Genomic DNA, 25,662 nt, shown 5'->3' with positions numbered 1-25,662 from the left:
ACAGGAAGCTTCACAACAGTAATTAGATACGGCTTCCCATGTAGTGATCTTTTACAGCGATTAGTAATATATTCTGACAGTCTTGTGGTCATCCCGATTTGAACTGGAGCGATGCTATACAAAACTAAACAGTGCAGCACATTTTGTCTGGTAAAGAGGACATTTGTTCTTTAGGTACCTACACTTAATATTCCCACAACAATGGCAAGTTCCACAGAACAAGAAAACCCAAGTAAGCATTTTTTTTGTGGTTGTCCATTTACATGAAGTGACTGGTCCCAGACAACTCCTTTTAGAAGATAAGCTGATGACATGGCCCACATCTCGGCAAGGGTGTGGGAATCATAACATCGACACTGGTCACCTTCACAAGGAGGCAGCACAATTCTGTGCCCCGATAATCATTATTCTGTATTTAAAAATAAAGGTCACAAAACAGCTAAAACCACTTGCAGAGGATAGGGACTGGCCAGATAAAATGTCTTTAATAGTAAGATGCATGGAATTTCTATGGTAGTTTGTTCCCCCCTCCCACCCACTGTGATTTTAATGTATATTTGCTTATCAAATTGAACTTATCTTCCAGGACCTAAGGACTTGCGCTCACACATGCTGGTACCTGTTTAAAATCCAACACCCTGACTCACATTAACTATTAGGGAATTTCTTACCATTTACCAACATTGACAAATGCAGGTATTAAGCCTTCAGCAAAATGTTGTGCAATATTTTAAAACTCCGTTTAACTATGTTGACTTTATATACAAATGCAAAAAAGTTATTGTAAAATCTTCTTTACACAGCCTTATGTGTATGCAATCATTTTATCTGCCAAAACCAAGATTAGGCATCGGCAAAGTGACAATGCCTTCGGGCAGGTTTTTATTTTTTTGGGGTGGGGGAGGGATCTGGGGGCAGACCACAACAATGGCAGTGTAAAGAAGTCAATTACCTTGGAGGCATATTTAATAGCACCGAACTATGCAACTCTAGTAAGTCTGATATGGGTGTAGAAATCAAATCAATGATATTTTTTGCAAAAGCAGATACAAAAGGCACAATATCATAAAGGAAGATAAAGGTGTGCTGAGTGATCTACAGAAAAATGGTTATGTAATACAGATAGCAAGAATAAGAAATGGTTTCTATAATCTAGGAGTGGAACCAATTAAGTTTCACAGGCACTTAAGAGTTAAACTCTCACTTTGGTCCAAGTACCCAGTATTCACAGGCTCCAAAGCTTGCATCAGTGTGAAGTTGGGAGGAAAGTGGTCAAACCTTCAATAGTAATGGTACTCTATTAAAAGAAAAAATAAAATTGGGTGAAAGGATGTAGAATGGCTCACATTGCTAACCCTTTCAATATCACAAGGGAAGGTCAAAGAGCCAGTAACTTCTTGCTCAGTTTAGAAGACTGAGGTCAGAAATTGGCCAGTGACCTAGGCAAAAGTCAGTTGCAGCAGGGAAGCCAAGTCTGATAGGAATGGCTGCAAGACACCATGGGCTGGACTGGAGTAAGGTAGTAACTATTGTAATTTCCATCACTCATGAAGGCGGCTGGCTGGTAATAGCAAGTAAAGTTTGGCATGGCAGGAACCAGATTCTGTTCAGATAAAACCTGAATAGCCAAAGAAGCAATGAGTGTGAGAGTCTGCCGACGTTCATGTCCCATTAAGCACACAGTGCTTTCATTTACTACATTGTGAAGGGTCATTAGGTATTCATAACGTTTATCCTCCATTCCAACAAAGTGGTCCTGCAGATAGCATTTAAGTTTCCTCAATTGCTCACGAATATCTGGAAAGTCTATGAAATAACGTGAACACATGTACCGCTGCATAGTTTTCATATCAACTTCTGACTTTGGTCTAAAGCCACGCACAAGCAGGTTGCAGTATTTGAGAAGACCACCACCTCGGATTTCTTCTGGGCTTCGAGTGGCAATTACCCGATTACGCAAGTGGTCTAGTGCTTCATCAAAGTCCCCAAACATGCTCTCTCCAGTCACAGCTGGAAGAAAGCTTTGACACATTGGAGTCTCTAAACTCTGATTGCGGACAAGTATTGAATCCAACAGGATTTGGAAGGAATCGACACTGAACTCAAACTGTCGTCTTAGAGTGTCAACAAATTTCAGCTCTATGTTCTTTCCATTATTGTTTAATAGGGATATTAGACTCCACCTGTCACTTTCAGTACAAACCTTAACCAGTTTTTGAACATAGGCTTCTCTCAGGGTCATTTGTGTAATCTTCTCTTTATTGACCCCTGCAGGCAAAAAGTCCAAGAGACAATCCAATACAGCATTCTTTACCACCTGAAACGCATCAGGACCTTTCAAATCCACCAGAAATATGAGGTCCAAGTCTTTGTAACCCAAGCCACTATCTTCATGCAGCACATGACTTGCAGCAGAGCCATTCAGTTTCACCTTGTGAACCAGGATACCAGTCTGCTCTAGACGATTTCTGACCACCTGCAAGAGATACACAATAGTTTATCATCTCTAAAATATTATAATCCAAAAATCTAGGTTTAACATGTATACTAAGACTGTAAAATTATTCCAGACTAAACATGTCTCACGATCTGCATGCTCAGCAGATCTCCATGCTGTGGCATGTTTTAGGGACTGCACTCTCCTGTTTGTGTCTGTCAGGCTTCCAAGCTTTGATCCAGCAGGTGTTTCTCCAGTAATCCATCATCTGTGATACACTCCCATATTTTAAGTTATGCAACTCTCCCCTACTTTAGCCATACACAATAACTGGGAAATGAGCGATGCTCAACCTCAGGAAGTTCTACTTATGAACAGTTCAAGTCCCTTTACTACTGGCAAAAAGTGGTATTGCTATACAAATCCTAGTACAATAATAAAAGGGATACTGGATTTGTAGTTGTGCACATGTGCCACTACTGAAATAAACCCAGTTTTTTAGAACCACATACAAATTCACTTTGAAGCGCATTGAGGGCATGTTTGCGCAAGTATATACTGACAGACCCCTAAAGAAAGTCAAAAGCAAATTGCTTGTGGCTTCAAGAGTTTGATTCCAGTGCTGGCACAGGGGGTAACATTGATTACTAATAAATGGTTATCAGTGGCATAACTAGAATATGATGGGCCCCAATGCAAGGTTTGGACCTGGATCCCCCCCCCCCCCCTGCATGGTGGCCCTTGGTGCATTCTTGATTTAATAGAGACATGCGTTAGTCCCCCCACCCCTGCTGCGATTATATCCTTAGTCTTGGCTCCTGGTTGCAATAATCCCCTCCATGCTATAACATTTTCCCCCATCCCAGGCCCCTTCCTGCTATAGTTTTCCTCCCAAACTTAACCCCTTGCAGTCTATTGCGATACTAAGGGTATGTGTCCACGATCAGGATGGCCGGCGGTTTCGTCGGAGCTGCAAACCTGCTCTGCCAAGCTCCGCCCCCTTTCTGGGACGAGATGATGCCAGATGTGTTCATAGTTAGTTCTTAAAAGACGCAGCATATCCGGACTCGCAGGGCCGCCGCGTGCGTGTTACCACGCATAGTGGAGACAGGAGTTCATTGAATCCCCTCCACTATGCTGTAACATCTGGACGCTGCGTCCCTATGCAGCGTCAAACACGCAGAGTTTACTGCACGTGGAAACATACCCTTAGACCTATATAGCCTCACCGCTAGTTTCAATATTAAAGTTACATAACAGGTTCCCTTTCAATATTAAGGTCTATATGATTAATAGCTATAAAACCTTTTAGTTTTGTCCACTACTCATTTACAATGTGGACGCACAAAAAGCTGTCTGGTGATGATAACTAGTCACTGGAGGTTTGGAGATTGAGAGCTGGTGAACAACTCCATAGCCAAGCAGGTTTACATCTGTCATCTTACTGAAAAGCAGCCTTGGTATAGAAACAGAGTCAGCTATATTTAAAGGATCAATATTTTACACATCAAGTTTATAGTTTGGCATTTGTGGCATAACCACTTATGGGGTTATCCTGGACTTATTTTTTGCTATGGTGCCAAGAATTTAAAGGGGTATGCCCATCCCCAAGATCCTATCCCAATATGTAGTAGGTGTAATATTAGCAAATACCTGCAATTAGAAATTTAGTAGTGTTTTTCTGATTCGCCATGTCCCTTCCCTCATGCACAGGTATTGCAGGACCTTAGATATCCACGGTTATGACCATTCGCAACTAGCTAGATATGCAGTTGTAACCATGGATATCCAAGGTTCTGCAATGCCTGCACGAGGAAAGACAGTGAATCAGAAAAACTATACTACATTTCTAGTTGGGGTATATCATACCTACTACATATTGGGATAGGATCTTTGAGATAGGAATACCTCTTTAATGTCAGTTATATCATCAAGATAAGGGATGATCAAAATAGTTTAAAAAAAAAAAAAAAAAAACCACTTCAAAATGTATTTCATCATATAGAACACACGTTTTATAGTCAATGTTTAACATACCTAGGGACGAGCAGATGCACTTTGTATCCCTGAGTAAAGCCCTGCCTTGCTGCAGAGGCTGGCCCCCAGCTCAATGAGAACTATTCATCTATGTCCCAGATTAACCCTTATTCCAAATTTAATCTCGGTGGTCCTATACCCAAAATGAAATTGAGAACTAGCTATAGACAGATTACATGCAGTGCCTCTATGTCATTTGGTTAATCAAGAGGCTCTGATTGCCAAGAACTAATGTTAGTTGCCAACTACCTGCCTGTTCTAGCTGGTTACAATCTTTGCTAGCTCAGGGCAGTCACTGACCATTCCTGCCGACGTCATGTCGACCAATAGCTTCTCTTCCACTATGTTGATAGGGAATTCGCTGTCAAACTGCAAGGAGCCAGCCATCACTCAGCATGACATCAGTTGTAGCACCCTGTCAACAGTAGACAGGAAGCAATAGCACTACTCTGTTGACGTGAGGTGAACTGAAGCAGAAGAGTCACCACCTGAGCCAACAGATCCATCCCTTGGCAGATAGTTAGCAATTACCTTCAAGTTCATAACCCCATACAGAAGAAAAATGGCCCCTGGGCCATTTACAGCCAATGATTTTAATTCTGCTGCCAGGCAGACCCTGGGTCTGCAATCTGTATTTTGATGGCCGCTGGCCCATTAATGTCCTCTTGCTCTGTGAGCACAAGCGTTCACTACTGAACACTGAGGCGCATGCAATGAAAGATTACATCCTGACACCAGTGCCAGAGTTAGGATGTACTTTGTGGGTAGAGTTAGGCTACTTTCACACTAGCGTTTTTTTTTTTTTAAATATGTCGCAATGCCTCGTTTAGGGGAAAAACGCATCATGCAAAGTTGTTTGCAGGATGCGTTTTTTTGCCCCATAGAGTAACATTACCGACGCATTGCGACGTCGCAACCGTCGTGTAACGGTTGCGCCGTGTTATGGCGGACCGCAGGGAGCAAAAAACGTTGAATGTAACATTTCTTGCTGCCGACGGACCGCTTTTTCCGACTGCACATGCGCGGCTGGAACTACACCCCCACCTCACAATGGGGCAGCGGATGTGCCGGAGAAATGCATCCGCTGCACCCATTGTGCGGCGCATCAAACGCTAGCGTCAGAATCTCGGCCCGACGGGCCGAATCCGACGCTAGTGTGAAACTAGCCTTAGTGCACAATTTGTACGGCCCCAGAAGGATGGTAGAACTATCCAAACAGCCTAATGAAAAGATTCCTCACCCCCACACTAAAGGGAAGTGTTATAGATCAACAATTAGGAAATCACCGATTGTAACTACTGGACACTTTGCATATAACCAGGGCCGGTCTGACTTGGTAGCCAATTAATACCAATAGAAAAAAACAAACAAAAAAAAAAAAAAAACAAGCTATCTAGGACAAGTTCTACCAAAATAAATTAAAGGAAACCTGTCACCCCAAAAATCGAAGATGAGCTAAGCCCACTGGCATCAGGGGCTTATCTACAGCATTCTGTAATGCTGTAGATAAGCCCCCGATGTATCCTGAAAGATGAGAAAGAGGCTAGATTATACTCACCCAGGGGTGGTCCCGCTGCGGTTCGGGGCCTCCTATCTTCATAGGATGACGTCTTGTCTTCACGCTGCAGCTCCGGCGTACTTTGCCTGCCCTGTTGAGGGCAAAGCAAAGTACTGTAGTGCGCAGGCGCCGGGAAAGGTCAAAGAGCCCCAGCAAACTGCAGTATTTTGCTCTGCCCTCAACAGGGCAGGCAAAGTACGCCGGAGCCGCAGCGTGAAGACAAGAAGACGTCATCGTAAGAAGATAGGAGGCCCCGGACCGTGACACCCATCGGACCGGACTGCAGAGGGGACCACCCCTGGGTGAGTATAATCTAACCTCTTTCTCATCTTTTAGGATACATCGGGGGCTTATCTACAGCATTACAGAATACATTACAGAATGCTGTAGATAAGCCCCTGATGCCGATGGGCTTAGCTCACTTTCGATTTTGGGGGTGACAGGTTCCCTTTAATGGCAGTGCATGCCAAGTACTTACACCCATTATCCTAAAGACAGCTCAACCAGGAGGTGCTGGTTACTATGGAGAGATCATGCAGGCTCAAGACAAATCACTTACATGGATGAAGATTACAAATTCCATCTAGGCTAAAAAGCATGTTCACTAAATGAGTACATTTGTATCAAGTCATACATTTACCTGAGAGACCGGTTTCTATCAGGAGTGTTTATTAGTTACAGTAACCAGCAGTAAACACCCAAGTCCTACCATCCTTGGAATGAACTGGTATTGGCTCAATTTTTTTTTTTTTTTTTTAAAGAATATGAACTAAATTTAATATCAGTTTACACATCCACCCATCATCAATTCATACAAGACTGGAGATGTACCTACCCTCATCTAGACTAACAGCTGAACCAGCAAAACGCCAGCTAGGATGGAAATTCATACCACACCCTACGCTCAGTAGCCATCAACACAACATGCTGCAATTCTAGCTGCTCAAGAGCTTCAGGGACAGGATGGCACATTTATGCCTTTATTAGCGAGCCACAAGTAAAACATCTTATTGCAGTCTACAGTTTTAATATGCAGACATTTTATGTAGTTGTTACATAAAGCATTCAGCCCCAATGTTACCATAAGAGGAGTGAGAACCATCACTGGTGGAGGAGGTAGAAGGGGTTAAGAATGTTTCCTACAGACTTAATATGAGGTGGACATGGGGTGGCTAAATGACACCCTTGATGGGTCTGCCGGTATCGTTCAAATGGCTGGTCAGAAATTGCAATTAATGTGCATTATAGGTTTAATATCCAAATGCACATCCCATTGCCTACACTCAAAGAAAAAGGGAATCCCCACACCCCAAGAAAGGAAGGCAGAAAGCAAAAAATTCTGGTGCTGATTATTTTTAGCTACATTTGCAAACATGAACATTAATAGGATTTTATGCTGTCAAAGGCCACATAACACTTATGGTATGTGCTCACAATCAGTCATCGCTGCTGGTTGGATGCTGCATCAAACCCACAGCAGCCAGATGTTACAACATAGGGATTTCAAGAAATCCCATGCCCACTATGCGTGCCTGCGGCTCACCTGCAGAGATGGACCTGCGGTGAGTCTTTCCAGACAGCAGCATATCAATTTCTCTTGTGGAGATGCTAGTCGCCGCATGTGATGTTTCACAGATAGAAAGTATTGAATGTGGTGAATCTGCAGTTCAGTGAACACATGCGGATTCACCTACATTCAACAGATGGCAGCGCTTTGGACATGTTCTCTGTCCAAAGCGCTGACACTTTCAGATAGTGTACACCAGCCATAGAGGTCTCAGATCCACTGAAGCAGTAGACATTCATCTTCAGTCTGGTCTATAGAGGCAGGTGCATTGTGTAAAGTATAAAATGCACATTAAGCCTAGGCCTAAATAGCATCTTTGGCTATGACACCTTTCATGTTGTCAGTTCACCATGTCACCACTATACCATAGTCCAATACAAATGAAGAGGTTGCATTGTGACCCTGAGGGTACTGCAACAACCAAATTGCAAAAAAAAAAAAAAAAAGTCAAACCACCTCAGATTAGGTTGGCATGTAGCCCTAGCCTTCTCAAGTGCGTTCGCTACAAGACATAGTAAGCAACCAAATGCCCCAAAACTGACAAGACAGTGCCCTTCAATCCAGTGCAAAAAGAGGAATTCTTGTGACCTTATAAATCCTGATCTGCAGAGATTCAGCCTTTATGATTTGCATGTACACCAAATATACTTCACATGACAAATGGCATCTAGCTGCAGTTTAAGGCTGCTTTCACACTTACGTCTTTCCGTCACAATGCTTCGTTTTGTTAAAAAAAAAAAAAAAAACACGGATCCAGCAAATATTTCTGCTGGTCCGTTTTTTTCCTCTGACTTGTATTAGCGACGAATGGCCTGTTTCATCCATCGTGCACTGGATCCATCGTAAAAATGCTGTCTGTCAGGCGAAAACAATGCACAGATGATCGTTTTTTCTGTATGTCGGAAAATTGCTCAGCGATTGATCCTACGCTGCGCGTCGCTGGCTATAATGGAAGCCTATGGACGCAGGATCCATTGCTGACTGTAGCAGGAATCCAGCGACGGTTGCTGTCTTTTGAAATTGAGCATGCGCGGAAGAATTTCCCCATCAGGGAAGTGCTCTTTTTACTATTGATGCTGCCTATGCAGCATCAAAAGTAATATATAATACTAGCTGAAGAGCCCGGCGTTGCCTGGGCATAGTAAATATCTGTGGTTAGTTATAGCACCTCACTTCTCTTATTTTCCCCATCACTCCTCTTAATTTCCCCCCCTCACACTTGTCATTTTGACCTCACATCTGTCATTTTCCAGTCACTCCACTATTTTCCCCCCCTCACTCCTCATTTTGCACTCAGTATATACATGTTTGTCATCTCCCCTGTATATAGTATATACCTGCTGTATGTCATCTCCTCTATATACCTATGTGTCATCTGCTCCTGTATATAGTATATACCTGTGTCATCTCCTCCTCTATATAGTATATACCTGTGTGTCATCTCTCCTGTATATAGTATATACCTGTGTCATCTCCCCTGTATATATCTGTGTGTCATCTCCTCCTGTATTAGACTGCATTCACACGTTATTTGGTCAGCATTTTTACCTCAGTATTTGTAAGCTAAATTGGCAGCCTGATAAATCCCCAGCCAACAGGAAGCCCTCCCCCTGGCAGTATATATTAGCTCACACATACACATAATAGACAGGTCATGTGACTGACAGCTGCCGTATTTCCTATATGGTACATTTGTTGCTCTTGTAGTTTGTCTGCTTATTAATCAGATTTTTATTTTTGAAGAATAATACCAGACTTGTGTGTGTTTTAGGGCAGGTTTCATGTGTCAAGTTGTGTGTTGAGTTGCATGTGGTGACATACGTGTAGCAACTTTGTGTGTCAAGTTGCATGTGACAGGTTAGTGTAGCAAGTTGTGTGCAGCAAGTTTTGCGCATGGCGAGTTTTATGTGTGGTGTGTTTTGAGTATGTGCATGTTTTGCGTGAGGCAACTTTTGCATGTGTTGCAACTTTTGTGCATGTGGCAATTTTTCCGCGTGTGCAAGTTGAGCGGTGACTTGTGTTTCGACTTATGTGGTGAGGTTGGTGTATGTGTGGTGGAATGTGTGCTGAGGGTGGTATAGGTGTTCAAGCACGTGGTAGTGTGTGGCGCATTTTGTGTGTTCATATCCCCGTGTGGTGAGTATCCCATGTCGGGGCCCCACCTTAGGAACTGTACGGTATATACTCTTTGGCGCCATCGCTCTCACTCTTTAAGTCCCCCCCCTTGTTCACATCTGGCAGCTGTCAATTTGCCTCCAACACTTTTCCTTTCACTCCCCCCCCTTCATTATGTAGATGGCGCACAATTGTTTGGTGAATTGGAATGCGCGGGGTTAAAATTTTGCCTCACAACATAGCCCATGATGCTCTCGGGGTCCAGACATGTGACTGCAAAATGTTGTGGCTTTATATATTAGATTAAAAAAAAAAAAAAAAAAAAAAGAGATATTCTTACCTTCCGGCGTCCCCCGTAGCCTTCGCGATGCTGCTGGCAGCTCCCATTCCCAGTAATGCCTTGCGAGACAATAACCTGTGATGATATAACGGTCTCGTTTCATGAAAAAAAAAAAAAAAAACCTGGGTTGTGCATGCGTTTCCGCAGCGGAAAAAAGCAGTGAAGACGCATACAACTGTGCACATAGCCTCGACGAATCCATCAAAAAAAAAAAAAAAAAAAAAAAAGACCCAGAGCAGCTTTTTTTTTTTTTTAACAATTTGCACAGGATCCGTCTAACATTTTGACGTATGACTGATTGTAAAATAGAATTATTCTTACCGTTAATTCGGTTTCTAGGAGCCTTCCACGACAGCCATCAGGAGGTTGTCTCCATTCCCTAATGGGGGACAGGAAGCACAAGAGGTTAAAAACCCCTCCCACCTCCCATTAACCAGTGACTTACAACAGAACCCATAGCACCGGTTACCTTTAGGTTCTCAGAAAAATATCCAAGAACATCGGGAGGGAATTAATGCTGTCGTGGAAGGCTCCTAGAAACCGAATTAACGGTAAGAATAATTCTATTTTCTCTAGTAGCCTTCCACGACAGCCATCAGGAGGAATGCCAACCAATTCTGTATTTAGGGAGGGACCACAGCTTGAAGAACCTTTCGGCCAAAAGCAAGATCCCGATTGGACCAGAAGTCCAATCTATAATGCTTAGTAAAAGTGTGTAGGGAAGACCATGTTGCTGCCCTGCAAATCTGCTCCGATGAAGCGCCAGCCCTTTCAGCCCAAGAGACAGAAGTAGATCTGGTGGAATGGGCTTTTAGGCCCGCAGGAACAGCAATATTCTGAGTTGAGTATGCTTCAGAAATGGCCTTTTTTATCCAGTTGGCAATGGTACTCTTCGCTACCTTCTTGCCTTTGTTTCTGCCAGAAAGATGAACGAAGAGATTTTTGTCAATTCTAAATGATTTAGTATGTTCTAAGTAATATAACACTATACGTCGTACATCCAAAGTATGGAATCTGTGTTCTTCCGGATTTGAAGGATTGTGACAGAACGATGGGAGGACTATATCCTGTGATCGATGAAATTCTGACACTACTTTCGGTAGGAAACAAGGATCTGGACGGAACACAATGGAATCATCTCTTATGGTAAGATAAGGTTCTCTTATTGAAAGGGCTTGTATTTCCCCTACTCTTCTTGCGGTAGAAATTGCAACCAAGAAGGCCGTCTTGTAGGACAGAAGTTGCGAGGAACAAGATGATAATGGCTCAAATGGAGGAGCCGTAAGACCTTTTAGGACTATGTTTAAGTCCCACGATGGCACGAAAATTTGTCTTCTTGGACAAGGTCTTCATGCTGCGACCATAAATCTCTTTATCCAACGATGACCCGCAAGGTCCCGATCAAATACGGAACTTAAGGCTGACACTTGAACTTTCAAGGTACTTGGCTTCAGCCCCAACTCTAATCCTTTTTGTAAAAAATCTAATATTTGTGAAATATTAGGATGAAAAGGGTCAGGTTTATGAGGATGACACCACAAGGAGAATCTATTCCAGATTTTGCCATATATGGCATTGGTAATAGGTTTTCTAGATTTCTGTAGAGTAGATATTACCGACTCTGAAAGGCCCCTAGCTCTTAGTACCTGGGCTTCAATAGCCAGGCTGCCAGTTTGAACTTCTGTGGTTCTGGATGATAAAAGGGGCCCTGGCAGAGGAGATCTTCTGATACTTGAAGAAAGACTGGACCGTCCACCTTCAGTTCTTCGATGAGGTGGTACCAGCTCCTCTTCGGCCATGCTGGAGCTACTAAGATAGTCTGGACCTGATCGTCCCAAATCTTCCGGAGGGTCTTCGCAAGTAACGGTATTGGAGGGAACCCGTATGCTAGATGGAACCTCCAAGTATGAGCAAAGGCGTCTACTCCTTGAGACCTGTCCTTGGGGTTTAGGGAGAAGTAGTTCTTGACTTGTGCATTCTGGCTGGACGCTAGAAGGTCTATAATCGGGAAGACCCCACCTGTCTGTCAACATTTTGAAAACGTCTGCCTTCAGGCTCCACTCTCCTGGATGTAAGACGTGACGACTTAGGCGATCTGCCTGAACGTTCACCGACCCCTTGAGGTGTATCGCTGAAAGTGAGGAGATGTTTCTCTGCCCAGCAAAATATTCTGTTTGAAATTGCTTTTAGTTGGTTGAACTTTGGACTCCCCTGGTGTTTTAGATGCGCAACAGTCGTCATATTGTCCGAGTACACTCTGACATGTTGACCTATAACGAGACTGCTGGCTGCCAGAAGGGCCCTCTCCACTGCCAACAGTTCTCTGGAGTTGGAGGAACCGGAGCTTTCCTTCTGATTCCAGAGACCCTGGAATGGAATTTGCGAGACCACTGCTCCCCAACCTTTTTGACTGGCGTCCGTTGTTACTGTAATTAGCGGATCTTGCACCCAGTCAACCCCCTTCAGTAGGTTTGATTGGATCGTCCACCAGGTTAACGAGGCTTTTACCTTCCCTGGAGTGTAAACTCTTCTGTTTAGGGAATTTGGATTCCCGTTCCAGTTCCCTAACATGTGCGCCTGCAAAACTCTGGAGTGGCTCTGAGCCCACTGGACTGATTGTATACAGGCCGTCATCGAACCCAGAAGAGACATCGCAACCCGTAAGGTCGGAGACCGTTGTTTCCTGAAGTGTGAGACCTTGGAAATTAGATTCATCCGATGTTCCTCTGGTAGGAAGGATTTTTGACCTTCTGAATCCAAGAGGACTCCGAGGAATTTCCTCACCTTTGATGGTGATAGCTGAGACTTTTTTAGATTTGGAATCCAACCCAAAAGCTGTAAGATGTTCAGAGTTTTGGAAATTCTCTGATTGAGAACTTCGGCGGAAGGACCAATTATTAACAGGTCGTCCAAGTATGGTACTATAGCGATGTCTTGGCTCCTGATATGGGCAACTGCTTCCGCCATGACTCTGGAAAACACCCTTGGGGCTGAGGAGATCCCGAAGGGGAGAACATTGTACTGGAAATGTAAGATTTTTTGGTTGAATTGGACCGCAAATCTCAGGTATTTCCTGTGCCGAGGATGTATTGGAATATGGAAATAGGCATCCTTGAGGTCTATTGTTGCCATATATGAATGAGGAGCTATTAGAGGGATGGCTGTTTTTACTGATTCCATCTTGAACTTGCGGTGGGTTATGTATTTGTTGAGAGCTTTCATATTTATTATAATACGAGATTGCCCGGAAGGCTTTTTTATCATGAAGATACGGGAATAGTGTCCTTCCCCTTGCTCGTTCACCGGGACTATGGATATAGCTCTTGAGTCTAGCAAGTCCTGTATTCCAGCCATCATCAACTTTTGAGTCTCCCGAGATGACTCTTAAGATCCTGGGAGGAGGCGCATCGAACTCTCAGTAGACCCTGTTGGATTACACTCACCACCCAGGGGCTGTTGGAGATATTCTGCCAACTGAACGAAGTTCGAAAGCCTCCCCCCCACCGGATCGGAGTCATTGCTTTTCTTGTTGTGTTTGTTGGGGAATAAGGATGTTTTTAGGCTTCCCCTTAGCATAACTCCACCTCCCGGTTTTTCCTTTCCCTTTACCCTGGGAGGGCTGGGGCTGGGAGGGTCGAAAAAAACGCTTCCTGGGAGGTCTCTGTTCAGGAAGGGTTTTCTTTCCGTCTGTGGCTTTCTCTAAGATGTCATCTAAGGAGGGCCCAAACACGTAGTCACCCTTAAAGGGAATAGAACACAGTTTTATTTTTGACGTAACGTCTCCGCTCCACATCTTTAACCAGAGAGCTCTTCTGGCTGAATTTGTCTGGACCAAGGATCTGGCGGCCACCCGGATAGATTCCAGTGAGGCATCTGCAAGGAAACCTGTTGCCCTGTGTAAGATAGGCAAAGAGTCCAGTACCTTCTCTCTTGGGGTACCCTGAGAGATGTGGCTTTCTAACTCTTGTATCCAACGAAAGAGAGCGGGCCACGCAGGTGGATGCTATATTGTATCTGAGGGCTGAGGTAGACGTTTCCCAGGATTTTTTGAGAAGGCTCTCAATCTTCCTATCCAAGGGGTCTTTTAATTGGGAGGAATCCTCGAACGGCAGAGCCGTCTTTTTAGCCACTCTAGCCACCTGGACATCAATTTTTGGAATGTCCCATTTTATTAGGTCCTCCTCAAGAGGGAACCGATGCTTAAAGTCTGGAGGCGTTGTTAGCCGTTTCTCAGGCAATTCCCATTCATTATTAATCATATCAATTATGCTTTTATGGACGGGGAACCCGGGTTGTTTTTCAGTATGTATGCCAAACAGTTCGTCTTGTATAGACTGAGGAACTGATTCCTCTTTTAGCCCCATAGTGTTCCTCACTGCAGATACCAATTCCTCAATATATTCAGAGGAAAAAAGGTATTTCCTAATTTCCGCAGATTTACGGGGCAACGCATCTTCCCATTTGACAGAGGAGGACGTATAAGACCCCTCAGACTGACTTAGAGTACTCCTGGATTTTCCTCTTTTTAGGGAGTGATGGACCAGGTGAGGATGGTGGTGGCGGTGGAGGTGGGGCGAGTGTGGCCAAAGAGGTTTGAACCTCCTGCCTAACCAAGGAGCGAATTTCATCAATCAAAGAAGGGTGTTCCGCTCTGACGATTTTATCCGTGCAAGGTTGGCATAACTTTTTCTCCCAATCTGGTGGCATTTTTACATTACAGGTGGCACATTTGCGCTTGGTAATGTTTTTAGGGCCAGGCTTGACTCCCTGCAATGAGAGAGGAAGCCGTGTAAGAAAAGGTATATTGAAAAATGTGCCTTTAAATGGGACCCCCTCTGCCGTACTTACTAGGGCTTGGGGAGCGCTGGGCTCTGCAGCTGCAGGGCAAGACGCATCCATGCTTACAGCAGCTTACCTGAGACGTCTTCGCAGCTTATGTAAAATAAGCCTGCACCAGCGCGTGGCAATTAGCCGCCCCTCCCCCTCCGGAGTCCCAGGCAGGCGTGCGAGGATGCAGCGTGCCTCGCACGCCGTTCGGTAATCCATTTCTCTGGCCTGTATCGCTCCTGCACAGGAGCGCCGACCCGGAAGTGGAGCGTCACCTGACTTCCAGGTCGCCGAACAGCGTGCGCTAGGAGGGGGAAACGCCGGAGAGCTCAGAGAGGCCTCAGGCGGGCACCCCGACCAGCTTTATCCCCGCAAGAGGACGCAGGAGGCCGGGGGAATGCGGTCCCAGAATCCCGAGGAGACGGGAGGCACAGCGCAGGAGGAAGCCGCGGGGGGCCCGACCTTAAGTGCCCGGCAAGAAATTTAACACAGGTACTCTGCTTAGAGCCGCCGCAGCAGCGCACCAGGAACCTCTCCATGCCCCATGGGGGACAGGAAAGACACTGGTTAATGGGAGGTGGGAGGGGTTTTTAACCTCTTGTGCTTCCTGTCCCCCATTAGGGAATGGAGACAACCTCCTGATGGCTGTCGTGGAAGGCTACTAGAGAAAATACAGAAGTGTGAAAGAAGCCTTAGGGTATGTGAACACGTTGCGGACTTTGCTGCGCATCCGCAGCATTTTCCCATGAGTTTACAGTACAGTGTAAACCTATGGAAAACAAAACGCTGTGCCCATGCTGCATAAAAAAAACGCACGGAAATGCAGCGGTTTACATTCTGCAGCATGTCAATTCTTTGTGCGGAATCCGCAGCGTTTTTACATCTGCTCCAATAAAAGACTGCAGATGTAAATCCGCAGCGGAATCCGCAATAGAAAATGCGATAAATCTACAGGAAAAACCACAGCGGTTTTGCTCTGCAAATTTATCAAATCTGCTGGGGAAAAATCCGCAGTGGACCATTCTACGTGTGCACATAGCCTAACAAAGTCTTGAGCTCATCTACACAGTTCATAGCCCCAGATGAATAGGAGGAGGACAGTCATAACATCCTTGGAGTGCCAGAAGACAGGTTCTTCTCATCTGCAGGCAGCTCACAGGGTGTGGAAGAAAACACTACAATATGAAGCGGTGAGTAACCAGCTAGAGTTCACATCTTCCTAGTAAATGCAATTTGTTTCACACCCAGAAGAGATGCAGTCTACCAAGCTGTTAAGAACATTTACACTGGATTTCTTCATCTCTCCTGAAACAAACTGTACATGACATGCCATATTAGGCACTCCTGTGAGGAAAAGAAAAAAAAAAAAAAAAAGTGCTGCAGCCATTGAAATGCTGTATTTTTGGCAAAAATGCAGCAGGGCTAGAAAAAAAAAAATTAGGGCATGTCCACAATTTTTTTTTACCCAGGCAGGATTTGGAGCAAGTCCAAAAGAGTGCTAACCAAATGCTCAAAAGAATGAACATTTATTTCAACCTAAAAAATAAGCAGCTGTTCATATATTCAGTCTTCTCAGCACCTTTTAAATCACTTTAGGTTTCCAAAGACGCAAAGTGGTCAAAAGTAGTAGTCTGACCAAACACTACCACGGGTGGGCAATTAATTTAGCCAAGGGGCCACACGAGAGGCCATGACTGAAGAGCCAAACCAATAGACTGAAATTGCAGTATATACTCTAGTATAAGCCAAGACACCCAATTTTGCCAAACAAAAATAAAAATAAATAAAAATAAGGACACCTCTTGTTGGGGAAGAAGTGCCAGGGTCCTGAGCAGGTGGGAACATCAGCGCGCTATGGGGGGCCAGGTGACAGAGTCACCGCTGGCTCAGGACACCAGCACTTGCGATATTAACCTATCCCCATTCCACCGCCGCTGTGTCTCTACAGCGAATGTTCAGGCAGAGTGCATGCACTAATCACGTCATCGCACCCTCTAACCTGAACGTCACAGCCAGAGGACGCAGAAGACACAGCCCGGTGGTGGAACAGGTGAATATCGCATGGCTCACCTCCCTCATGATACTCACCCCTCCTGGCAGTCTGCACATCCCTGCTTCTCCGATGGTCTCCGGCAGCTTGTTCCTGTGCGGTCACATGGTACTGCTCATTATAATGAATATGCGCTCCCACCTATGGGAATGGAGTCACATCCATATGCATTACCATATTTTCCGGAGTACAAGACAACTGGGAGTAGAAGACGACCCCCAAACTTTTCCAGTCAAAATATAAAGTCTTCTTAAAAGTCGGGGGGGGTCTTCTTAAACCGTGTGTGTCATCTTACAGGGTCGGTGCAGACCAATCTGCATATGGTGGTGGTGGGAGCGGTCCCAATGACGAAGGGAGGGGACGTCTCAGAGGGAAGGTGTAAGGCTACGTTCACATTTGCGTTGTGCGCCGGCGACGCAACACGCAAAAACGCTGCGTTTTGCGACGCATGCGTCGTTTTTTGCCGAAATTTGGACGCAAGAAAAATGCAACTTGTTGCGTTTTCTTGGTCCGACGCTTGCGGCAAAAAAGACGCATGCATCGCACAACGCAACAAACAAAAACGCATGCGTCCCCCATGTTAAATATAGGGGCGCATGACGCATGCGTCGCCCGACGCAAACTAGCATAACGCTAGTGTGAACGTAGCCTAAGTGGAGTATCCCCCTATTACCTCATTGTGGCAGCGATGCTCTCTGCGGGTCTCGGTGCTGGGGGGGCGAGGGATAAACTAAGGCACTCAACTTATATGTAGTTTTTGCAATTTATTGTAGTCAAACGTTTCGGCCCAAATACACGGCCTTCAGTAACAACTTCAGGGACAAAGGACCGTTTTCATGAATGTAATTTAGTATCAGCGGCACAATAGCAGTAAATGCTTGTAGCAAGGTATAATGTCCACGTTGGTGTGTCCAATATAAGTGGGAAGCCCTAGGAGAAGTGCCGGAAGAGCAGAGAGAAGATATGAATGAAGTTGTGTAAAAGATCTTGGCTCTGCGTTTCAACCCTCTCTCCCAGGCCTCCTACTGCACATGCGCCATTCCTGCGTGATCCCCAGCACTTCCTGCCTCGGCATTATAACTCCCCGCCGATCACCTATTCCTGCACACATCACCACAGGGACCCGCGATAGATAGATATTCCTCTAGCCCTGACTGGGATCGCATCCCTCTCATATCTTGCCTTACTCCTCCATATAGCGCCAGTAGGTATGTCCTCCATTTTCATTTCCTTCTCCTCTCCCTCACTTAGAATATTTTTTCTTCCACAGCTCTACCTAGGAGCCTGCTCAAAACAATTGTTTGTTTCTCTACTGTGGTGTTCCCTTGTTTCTTTACTGCAGTATCTCCTTATTTCTACAAGATCAGTTTAACTGTTTGCACTCCCCCTGTATATTACTGTATATACTCAAGTATAAGCCGAGAATTTCAGCCCATTTTTAGGCTGAAATTGCCCCTCTCTGCCTATACTCTATTCATACCCAGGGGTCGGCAGGGGAGTGCGAGCAGCAGCTGTGTAATACTCACCTGCTCCCGGCACGGTCCCTGCAAGCTTCTTCCTGTAGTGAGCGGTCACATGGTACCGCTCATTACAGTAATGAATATGGACTCCCATAGGGGTGGAGCTGCATATTCATTACTTTAATGAGTGGTACCATGTGACCGCTCTCTACAGGAAGAAGCTGCCAGCGCACAGACATGCAGGGACCTCGCCAGGAGCAGGCAAGTATAATGCAGTGCACGATATTAGTCTGCTCCACCGCATCTTCCCCGTCCTCTGCAGTGATGCTCAGGTCAGAGGGTGCGATTAGTGCGCACCACCCTCTGCCTGAACAGTCAGTGCAGAGGACGGGGAAGACAGCGGCGGTCAGCAGTGGAACAGAGGAATATAGCAAGTGACAAGAGTCAAGTATGTGATTTTTTATTTTTTTTATCGCAGCAACAGCATAGGGGGCAAATATCTGTATGGAGCATCTTATGGGACCATAATCAACATTTGTGCAGCATTATATGGGGCATATTTTAATATGGAGCATCTTATGGAGCCCATCATGAACTGCATGGAGCATTATATGGGGCTCCTGATTCAATATGGATATTCAAAAACACTGATGTCTCAATTTTACTTTTATTGGTATCTATTTTTACTTTTGAAATTTACCAGTAGCTGCTGCATTTTCCACCCTAGGCTTATACTCGAGTCATTAAGTTTTCCCAGTTTTTTGTGGCAAAATTAGGGAGGGGGGGGGGGGAGGGGTCTGCTTATACCAGAGTATATACAGTATGTCAAATTGCTTTTTGTTACATACCTTAGACTACTTGCGGTGCCTGCCCTCTGCCATACCTATGTCTGCACCTTACATCTACTGTTATGGGCATTGTGTACATATATTGTATGTACTATATGCATATTGTGTGTATGTCACTATAGTTTTACACATTGATATCGGATCTTACTCCATCCGTTCGGCACTGACATTTGTATATAGTTTCTGTACAGCACTTATTTTATTTCCATAACATCTAATATATTGTATCTTCATTGTCTCTTCCAGTGAGGTTTGACAAAGGCCCACTACGGGGCCGAAACATTACCTCAACATCTTTATGCTACTGTGGTGAATACAATAAATTGTCACTCAATTTTGCATTTGAAATTCTAAACCCTGAGTGCGGTGTTTTTTTTACAACTCCCCTATATATGCGGCATGAGCCCCACACACCCTCCCCTTTATACACGGAATGAGCCCCACCATGTGTAGCATGATGCCCCCATACGCAGCACCATAAGGCTACTTTCACACTGGCGTTTTTTTGCAATACGTCGCAATGCGTCGTTTATGGCAAAAAACGCATCCTGCAAAGTTGTTTGCAGGATGCGTTTTTGCCCAATAGATTAACATTAGCGACGCATTGCCACATGTAGCAACCGTCGTGTGACGGTTGTGCCGTGTTGTGGCGGACCGCTGGGAGCAAAAAACGTTAAATGTAACGTTTTTTGCTGCCGACGGACCGCTTTTTCCGTTCGCGCATGCGCAGCCGGAATTCCGCCCCCACCTCCCAATGGGGCAGCGGACACGCCGGAGAAATGCATCCGCTGCACCCATTGGGCGGCACAGCAAACGCTAGCGTCGTAATCTCAGCCCGACCCATTGCGACGGGCAGATTCCGACGCTAGTGTGAAAGTAGCCTAACCTGAACATCCCATACACAAGAAATAGGGGGGGGGGTTGGGAAGGCACCACATACCTCAGTCCTGTTAGTTAGTGCCCTTGTTTCTGCCTCCGATGCGCTGACTCTCCGCAGCACAGCTGACCTGATGAAATGACATCACGTCAACTGTTTCACACACTGATTGGTCAAGGAAGAAGCCGGAGGCCCCTCCTCCACCAATGGAGACAGCAAGCAGGCAGGCATGGTGCAGCCCATGGACATCTAGTTCCCAGCCCCACTGCTGTCTGTCCATGGGCCGGATGTGGGCCGCACTTCGCCCAGGTCTGCACTATACTTTAAAATACAGGTCAATAGAAAGGCTCAAAAGGTGTCTGCGCATCTTGGAGGTAGATCTCCAGATCCATCCCTTAGTAGTTTTCTTTGTTGAATGCTGCCAAGGTGGAGGGAGGGATGGACAAAAGAAAGAAAAAAAAAAAAAAAAAAAAAAAAAAAAAAAAAAAAAGAGTACAGAAGCCTGCTGGATTAGAGCATGTGTAAACAATATTGACAAGCTACACAGGTAGAGTTTAGGCTACGTTCACATTTGCGTTGTGCGCCGGCGACGCAACGCACATAAAAACTCACGCAAAAACGCTGCGTTTTGCGACGCATGCATCCTTTTTTGCTGAAATTTGGACGCAAGAAAAATGCAACTTGCTAATTGTTGCGTTTTCTGCGCCCGACGCTTGCGGCAAAAAAAAAACGCATGCGTCGCACAACGCATGTCCATGCGTCCCCCATGTTAAATATAGGGGCGCATGACGCATGCGTCGCCCGACGCAAACACGCAAAACGCTAATGTGAACGTAGCCTTACCTGTATATAATGAGCACACGGCTGTACACCATGGGGGATTACTAGTCCCTCCTGCAGGCAGTGCCCTATACAGCCCTGGGTGCACCAGTCACCGACTACTGGGATCATGTTCCCAGCACACTGGAGGCCAACAACTAAGGCTACTTTCACACTAGCGTCGTTCGACGCACATCACAATGCGTCGTTTTGGAAGAAAAAAAACGCATCCTGCAAAGTTGCCCGCAGGATGCGTTTTTCTATATAGACTTTCATTAGCGACGGATTGCCACATGCTGCATCTGTCGTGCAACAGATGCGACATGTTTTTGAAGTCTGTCTGGTCCACTTTTTCCGACCGCGCATGCGCGTCCGGAACTCCGCCCCCTCCTCCCTGGACCTTACAATGGGGCAGCAGATGCGTTGTAAAACTGCATCTGCTGCCCCCGTTGTGATTTTACTTCACAGCATGCGTCGGCCCGACGCACTGCGACAGGCCTGTACCGACGCTAGTGTGAAAGTAGCCTAAGCTGCAGATATAGGGTTAGTCTGCAGGGTTACAGAATTCCAGTGCTGCTGCCATCTTCCTACAGGTGCAGCTATGTGGGGAAGAGGAGCTTCTTGCCCCAGGGGAGCTGCTGGCTTGGGGCAAGACCAATACTAGGAATCCAGCTCACCACATGACACTGGCAGGCAGCCATGCAGCTGATCAGCACAATCCCCTGGCAGTGCCCTAGCCATGTGGCCACAGGGTGACATTGACAGCACAGCAGCCAGGGGAGGCTCCTGTAGCCACAGCTCCAGGGAAGAGGCCTGACACTGGCAGGATAGTTATGCAGGGGAAGGGACCCTATGGGCCACATGAGAATAATTACTAACAGAAGGGGTAACCGTGCCCTGATGCCGGACACAGGCAGCCATAAGGGAAGCCACAGCATCGCCCAGCGTTCTGGAAAGATCCATCAGCAGCGCTCGTACAGCAGCCCCCGCTCTGGGTGACAATAGCCAGCATTCAGCAGGACAGAGCACGCATCCCGCCACTGGGGGGCGCCCTCCGCACCACGTGTGTGCCAGGAAGCCGGCCTCCAGCACTCAAGCACTGACTCAGCGGCTTACCTGCACCAGGTGCCGGGGCTGGCAGGACAGGGTCGGGAAGTTGCCGCGCCCGTGGATGGGCACACTCTCCCTCAGGATGGCGTCCAGGCGGCGCACCTGCTGCCACGAGAGGACGCTGAACCGCTTGGAGTCCGCCGCTGTGTGAGAGGTCATGGCCGCTGCTTGCTGCTCTCCGGGGGTCGCACACTGACGGCAACAGGTCCTAGCGGAGGAGGTGTGTGAAAGCGGGAGTCTCTCCGTTAAAAAAATAGTCTCTAAGCCGTGACAGAACATTAAAACGAGGTTGCCAGTGTGCGGGGCGGGTCACAGGGCGCAGAACCGGTGACACTGACAGCCAGGAAACCCACAGAGAAATTCCCCGTCCGCGGTCTCTTATATACGCAGTGTAACTTCACGCTGATTGGACGAAAAGCACGTCTGTCATCTGCCTTCCCGCTCACGGGAGTTTACGATTGGAAGGGAGGAATAGCTTAGCGACGTGCCTGCCCCGCCCACCCAAAAGCTGACACTCACTATAATTGGGCAGCTGCCAGACACAGTTTGTTCCTATTGGCTGACGTTTAAGCGTCCACCAATTAGGAAGAAATCCCAGTTTTGATTGGTTGGAAAACAATGCATGCTCTTTTAAAGGGACAATCGTTTGACAGTTCATCCGGCGTGTGATGAGCGAGTGCCGTAAATGGCGAGTGCGACAGTCCGTCCCAGCCAGCGCTGATCCTCGGCAGCGCCGGGCGCGGGGCGTGGTGCGCTGCGGAATAGGAGCTGTGTGTGGAAGCCCACGGCGTGCCGCTGCGACCCGCTAACGACAGAGCCTGTTTGAATTAACGAAAATATATATTTAAATGTTCATCATCTCATTTAACCCATTAGTGACCAAACTTAATTTTTATGTCCTTAAACCAGGCAGTTTGGTCACATGAAATAGTTAAGTAAAATCTCCCACATGTCTCCTGACCAGCAGCACAACTATAGAAGCATATTTTTTGTTAGGACGTTATAAGTGTTCTAGAAGGATCCATTTTATCCTGCTGGCCTCCATTTTGTGTGTTATTAAAGGTCAGATAAACCCGTTATTCACTATTCTTCATTTTAGCTGTTATTGCAGATTGTAGCAGGGAATGTCCTTGGTAAAATAACGAATAATGTACTGTGTAGAAATATGTTTGCGAAACCATAGGGAGGAGAGGGAGTAATACACTCCGACGCTTAGCCCATATATGGAGAATCCGCCTCCGACACAAGAATGCATCAAAAGTGTGTGTAAGATTATTAAAAAAAATTCAACAATTGAGAAAATATAAAGTATTAATATTTTAATTAAAAAACTACATTTTTTTTATGGAATAAAACTTGAAAAATATATACAGTGGGGAAAATAAGTATTTGACCCCTTGCTGATATTGTAAGTTTGTCCACTGACAAAGATATGAACAGTCTATAATTTTAGGGGTAAGTTAATTTTAACATTGAGAGATAGAATATCAAAAATAAAATCCAGAAAATCACATTGTATAAATTCTATCAATTTATTTGCATTTTGCAGTGAGAAAGAAGAATTTGATCACCTACCAACCATTAAGAGTTTGGGCTCCTAAAGACCAGTTAGACGCTCCTAACTAACTTGTTACCTGCATTAAAGACAGCTGTCTTACATAGTCTCCTTTATCAAGGAGGGAATGTGGAAGCCACACACAAAAAATGCGATCCAATATGTCCGTAGTAAAAAATAGTACTTTATTACAATTACAAATAATCCACAGGTACATGACAGGGACAAAGAGCATAAAATGCAGCCATTAGAACACCTGTAGCTGCTGAAATGGATGCCTCAGCCCAAGAGGCAAGCAGGCAGATAACAGAGTAATACTATCGGGCATAACTATAGTTCATTAAAATCATCCACCCCATATTGTATATCTATCATATTACACCAGAGCATATGTTACAATACACGTACAGCATTGCATTAAACAGATTCTGAGAAAATCATTGGTGTGGGGTTAGAGCAGAAAACCTGCCGTATTATGCATACCAAGCAATGAGTGCCATAATATCCATATTTACCTCAAGTGAGTAACACAACAAGGCATGCAGGGCTGACGCGTCACCCCGATGCACGTTTCGGATGTCCTTCGTCAAGGGACATGGCAAAATATACAAAACCGGAGATATAAATATCCGCTGGACCGGAAGTGACAGAGAAGCGGACCGGAAGTGACACATTCGCTGCCATGGCAACCTGGGACTCAAGGCAGCGTCGGCTGTTATGACCTGGTGGTTAGGAGCACCCGGAATGACCTGATAGTTAAAACTCACACCGGACAAGCTCTGGGATGTGGGAGCTCTGCTGACCGCAATCCCTAATCCTATCACACACACTAGAAATAGCCGTGGAGCGCTCCTGACGCTCCCTAGGCGCCTCGTCACAGCCTAAGAGCTAGCTGGCCCTAGAGATAGAAAATAAAGCCTACCTTGCCTCAGAGAAATTACCCAAAGGAAAAGGCAGCGCCCCACATATATTGACTGTGAGAAAAGATGAAAGTCACAAACGCTGAAATGAAACAGATTTCAGCAAAGGGAGGCCAGACTTACTAAATAGACAGAGGATAGGAAAGGTAGCTTTGCGATCAGCACAAAAAACTACAAAAGACCACGCAGAGTGTGCAAAAAAGACCTCCGCACCGACTAACGGTGCGGAGATGCCGCTCTGCATCCCAGAACTTCCAGCTAGCAAGACAAAATCATGATATCCAGCTGGACAAGAAAACAATGAACGAATTAGATACTATCAGGAACTTAGCTTCTGCTGGAGTAGACAGGTCACCAGAAAGATCCAAGAGCGAACTGAACCAATGCAGAAACATTGACAGCTGGCATGGAGTAACGATCTAAGTGGAGTTAAATAGAGCAGCCAACCAAAGGATAAACCACGTCACCTGTGTAAGGAACCTCAGAAGCAGCAGCTTCACTCACAGCCACCAGAGGGAGCCCACGGACAGAACTCACCGAAGTACCATTCACGACCACAGGAGGGAGCTCGACAACAGAATTCACAACAGTCGGCGTCATGCATGGGAGGAGCATGGTAAAAGCACCATAGCAACCTCTCACACATACGGACGCCAAAAAAAGCCAGGAGTCACGGGGCAGGGCACGAATGCGTACGGGTCTGTTGCACTGTCACAGGAGGTAAAGAGGATGTAAACTAGCATCATATCATAGTGACGAAAGTAAATATTATATTGCTATATATTTTTTAATTTCAGCTTACCCCTGACCATATAATATACTTTAAATACTGACATGTATGGAGATTATCGTGTTTCTATAAAAAGACCAGTAGCGCTTCAACCCTTGAGAAACTCGGCAGCAAGTAATGATACAATTCCACCTTTTTGTATCGTAATCTATATACAAAATTAAAAAACAAGTAATACCTGCGCTGAGTGACAAAAAATCCTCCAAACCACACAATTTATGTTGTTAAAAAGAAAGAATATTTATAGGTTACCATACCAGAATAACCAGAGAATAACCGTGGTATGGATAAGTGTCCTATTTCATAGGATGTCAGGAGCGTTTTGTTTATCAAATAGGTAAATATAACAAAT

The 25,662-nt window shown here is 45.6% G+C and overlaps 1 protein-coding gene across 1 annotated transcript; it reads right to left on the bottom strand.

Annotated features, from left to right (window-relative positions):
* Positions 1–466: 466 nt before the first annotated feature.
* On the bottom strand, positions 467–22,398 carry TENT5B (terminal nucleotidyltransferase 5B). Its single transcript, XM_069756737.1, has 2 exons — positions 22,052–22,398; positions 467–2,476 (listed from the first exon to the last, which is right to left on the bottom strand). The coding sequence occupies exons 1-2, from the start codon at positions 22,322–22,324 to the stop codon at positions 1,451–1,453; spliced, it is 1,299 nt and encodes a 432-aa protein (XP_069612838.1). The 5' UTR covers positions 22,325–22,398; the 3' UTR covers positions 467–1,450.
* Positions 22,399–25,662: the final 3,264 nt, after the last annotated feature.

The sequence above is a fragment of the Ranitomeya imitator genome, chromosome 3 (assembly GCF_032444005.1).
Source record: "Ranitomeya imitator isolate aRanImi1 chromosome 3, aRanImi1.pri, whole genome shotgun sequence".
Taxonomy (NCBI): Eukaryota; Metazoa; Chordata; class Amphibia; order Anura; family Dendrobatidae; genus Ranitomeya; species Ranitomeya imitator.
The sequence above is the reverse complement of the archived record's forward strand: the minus strand, read 5'-3'. Positions and strand labels throughout refer to the sequence as shown.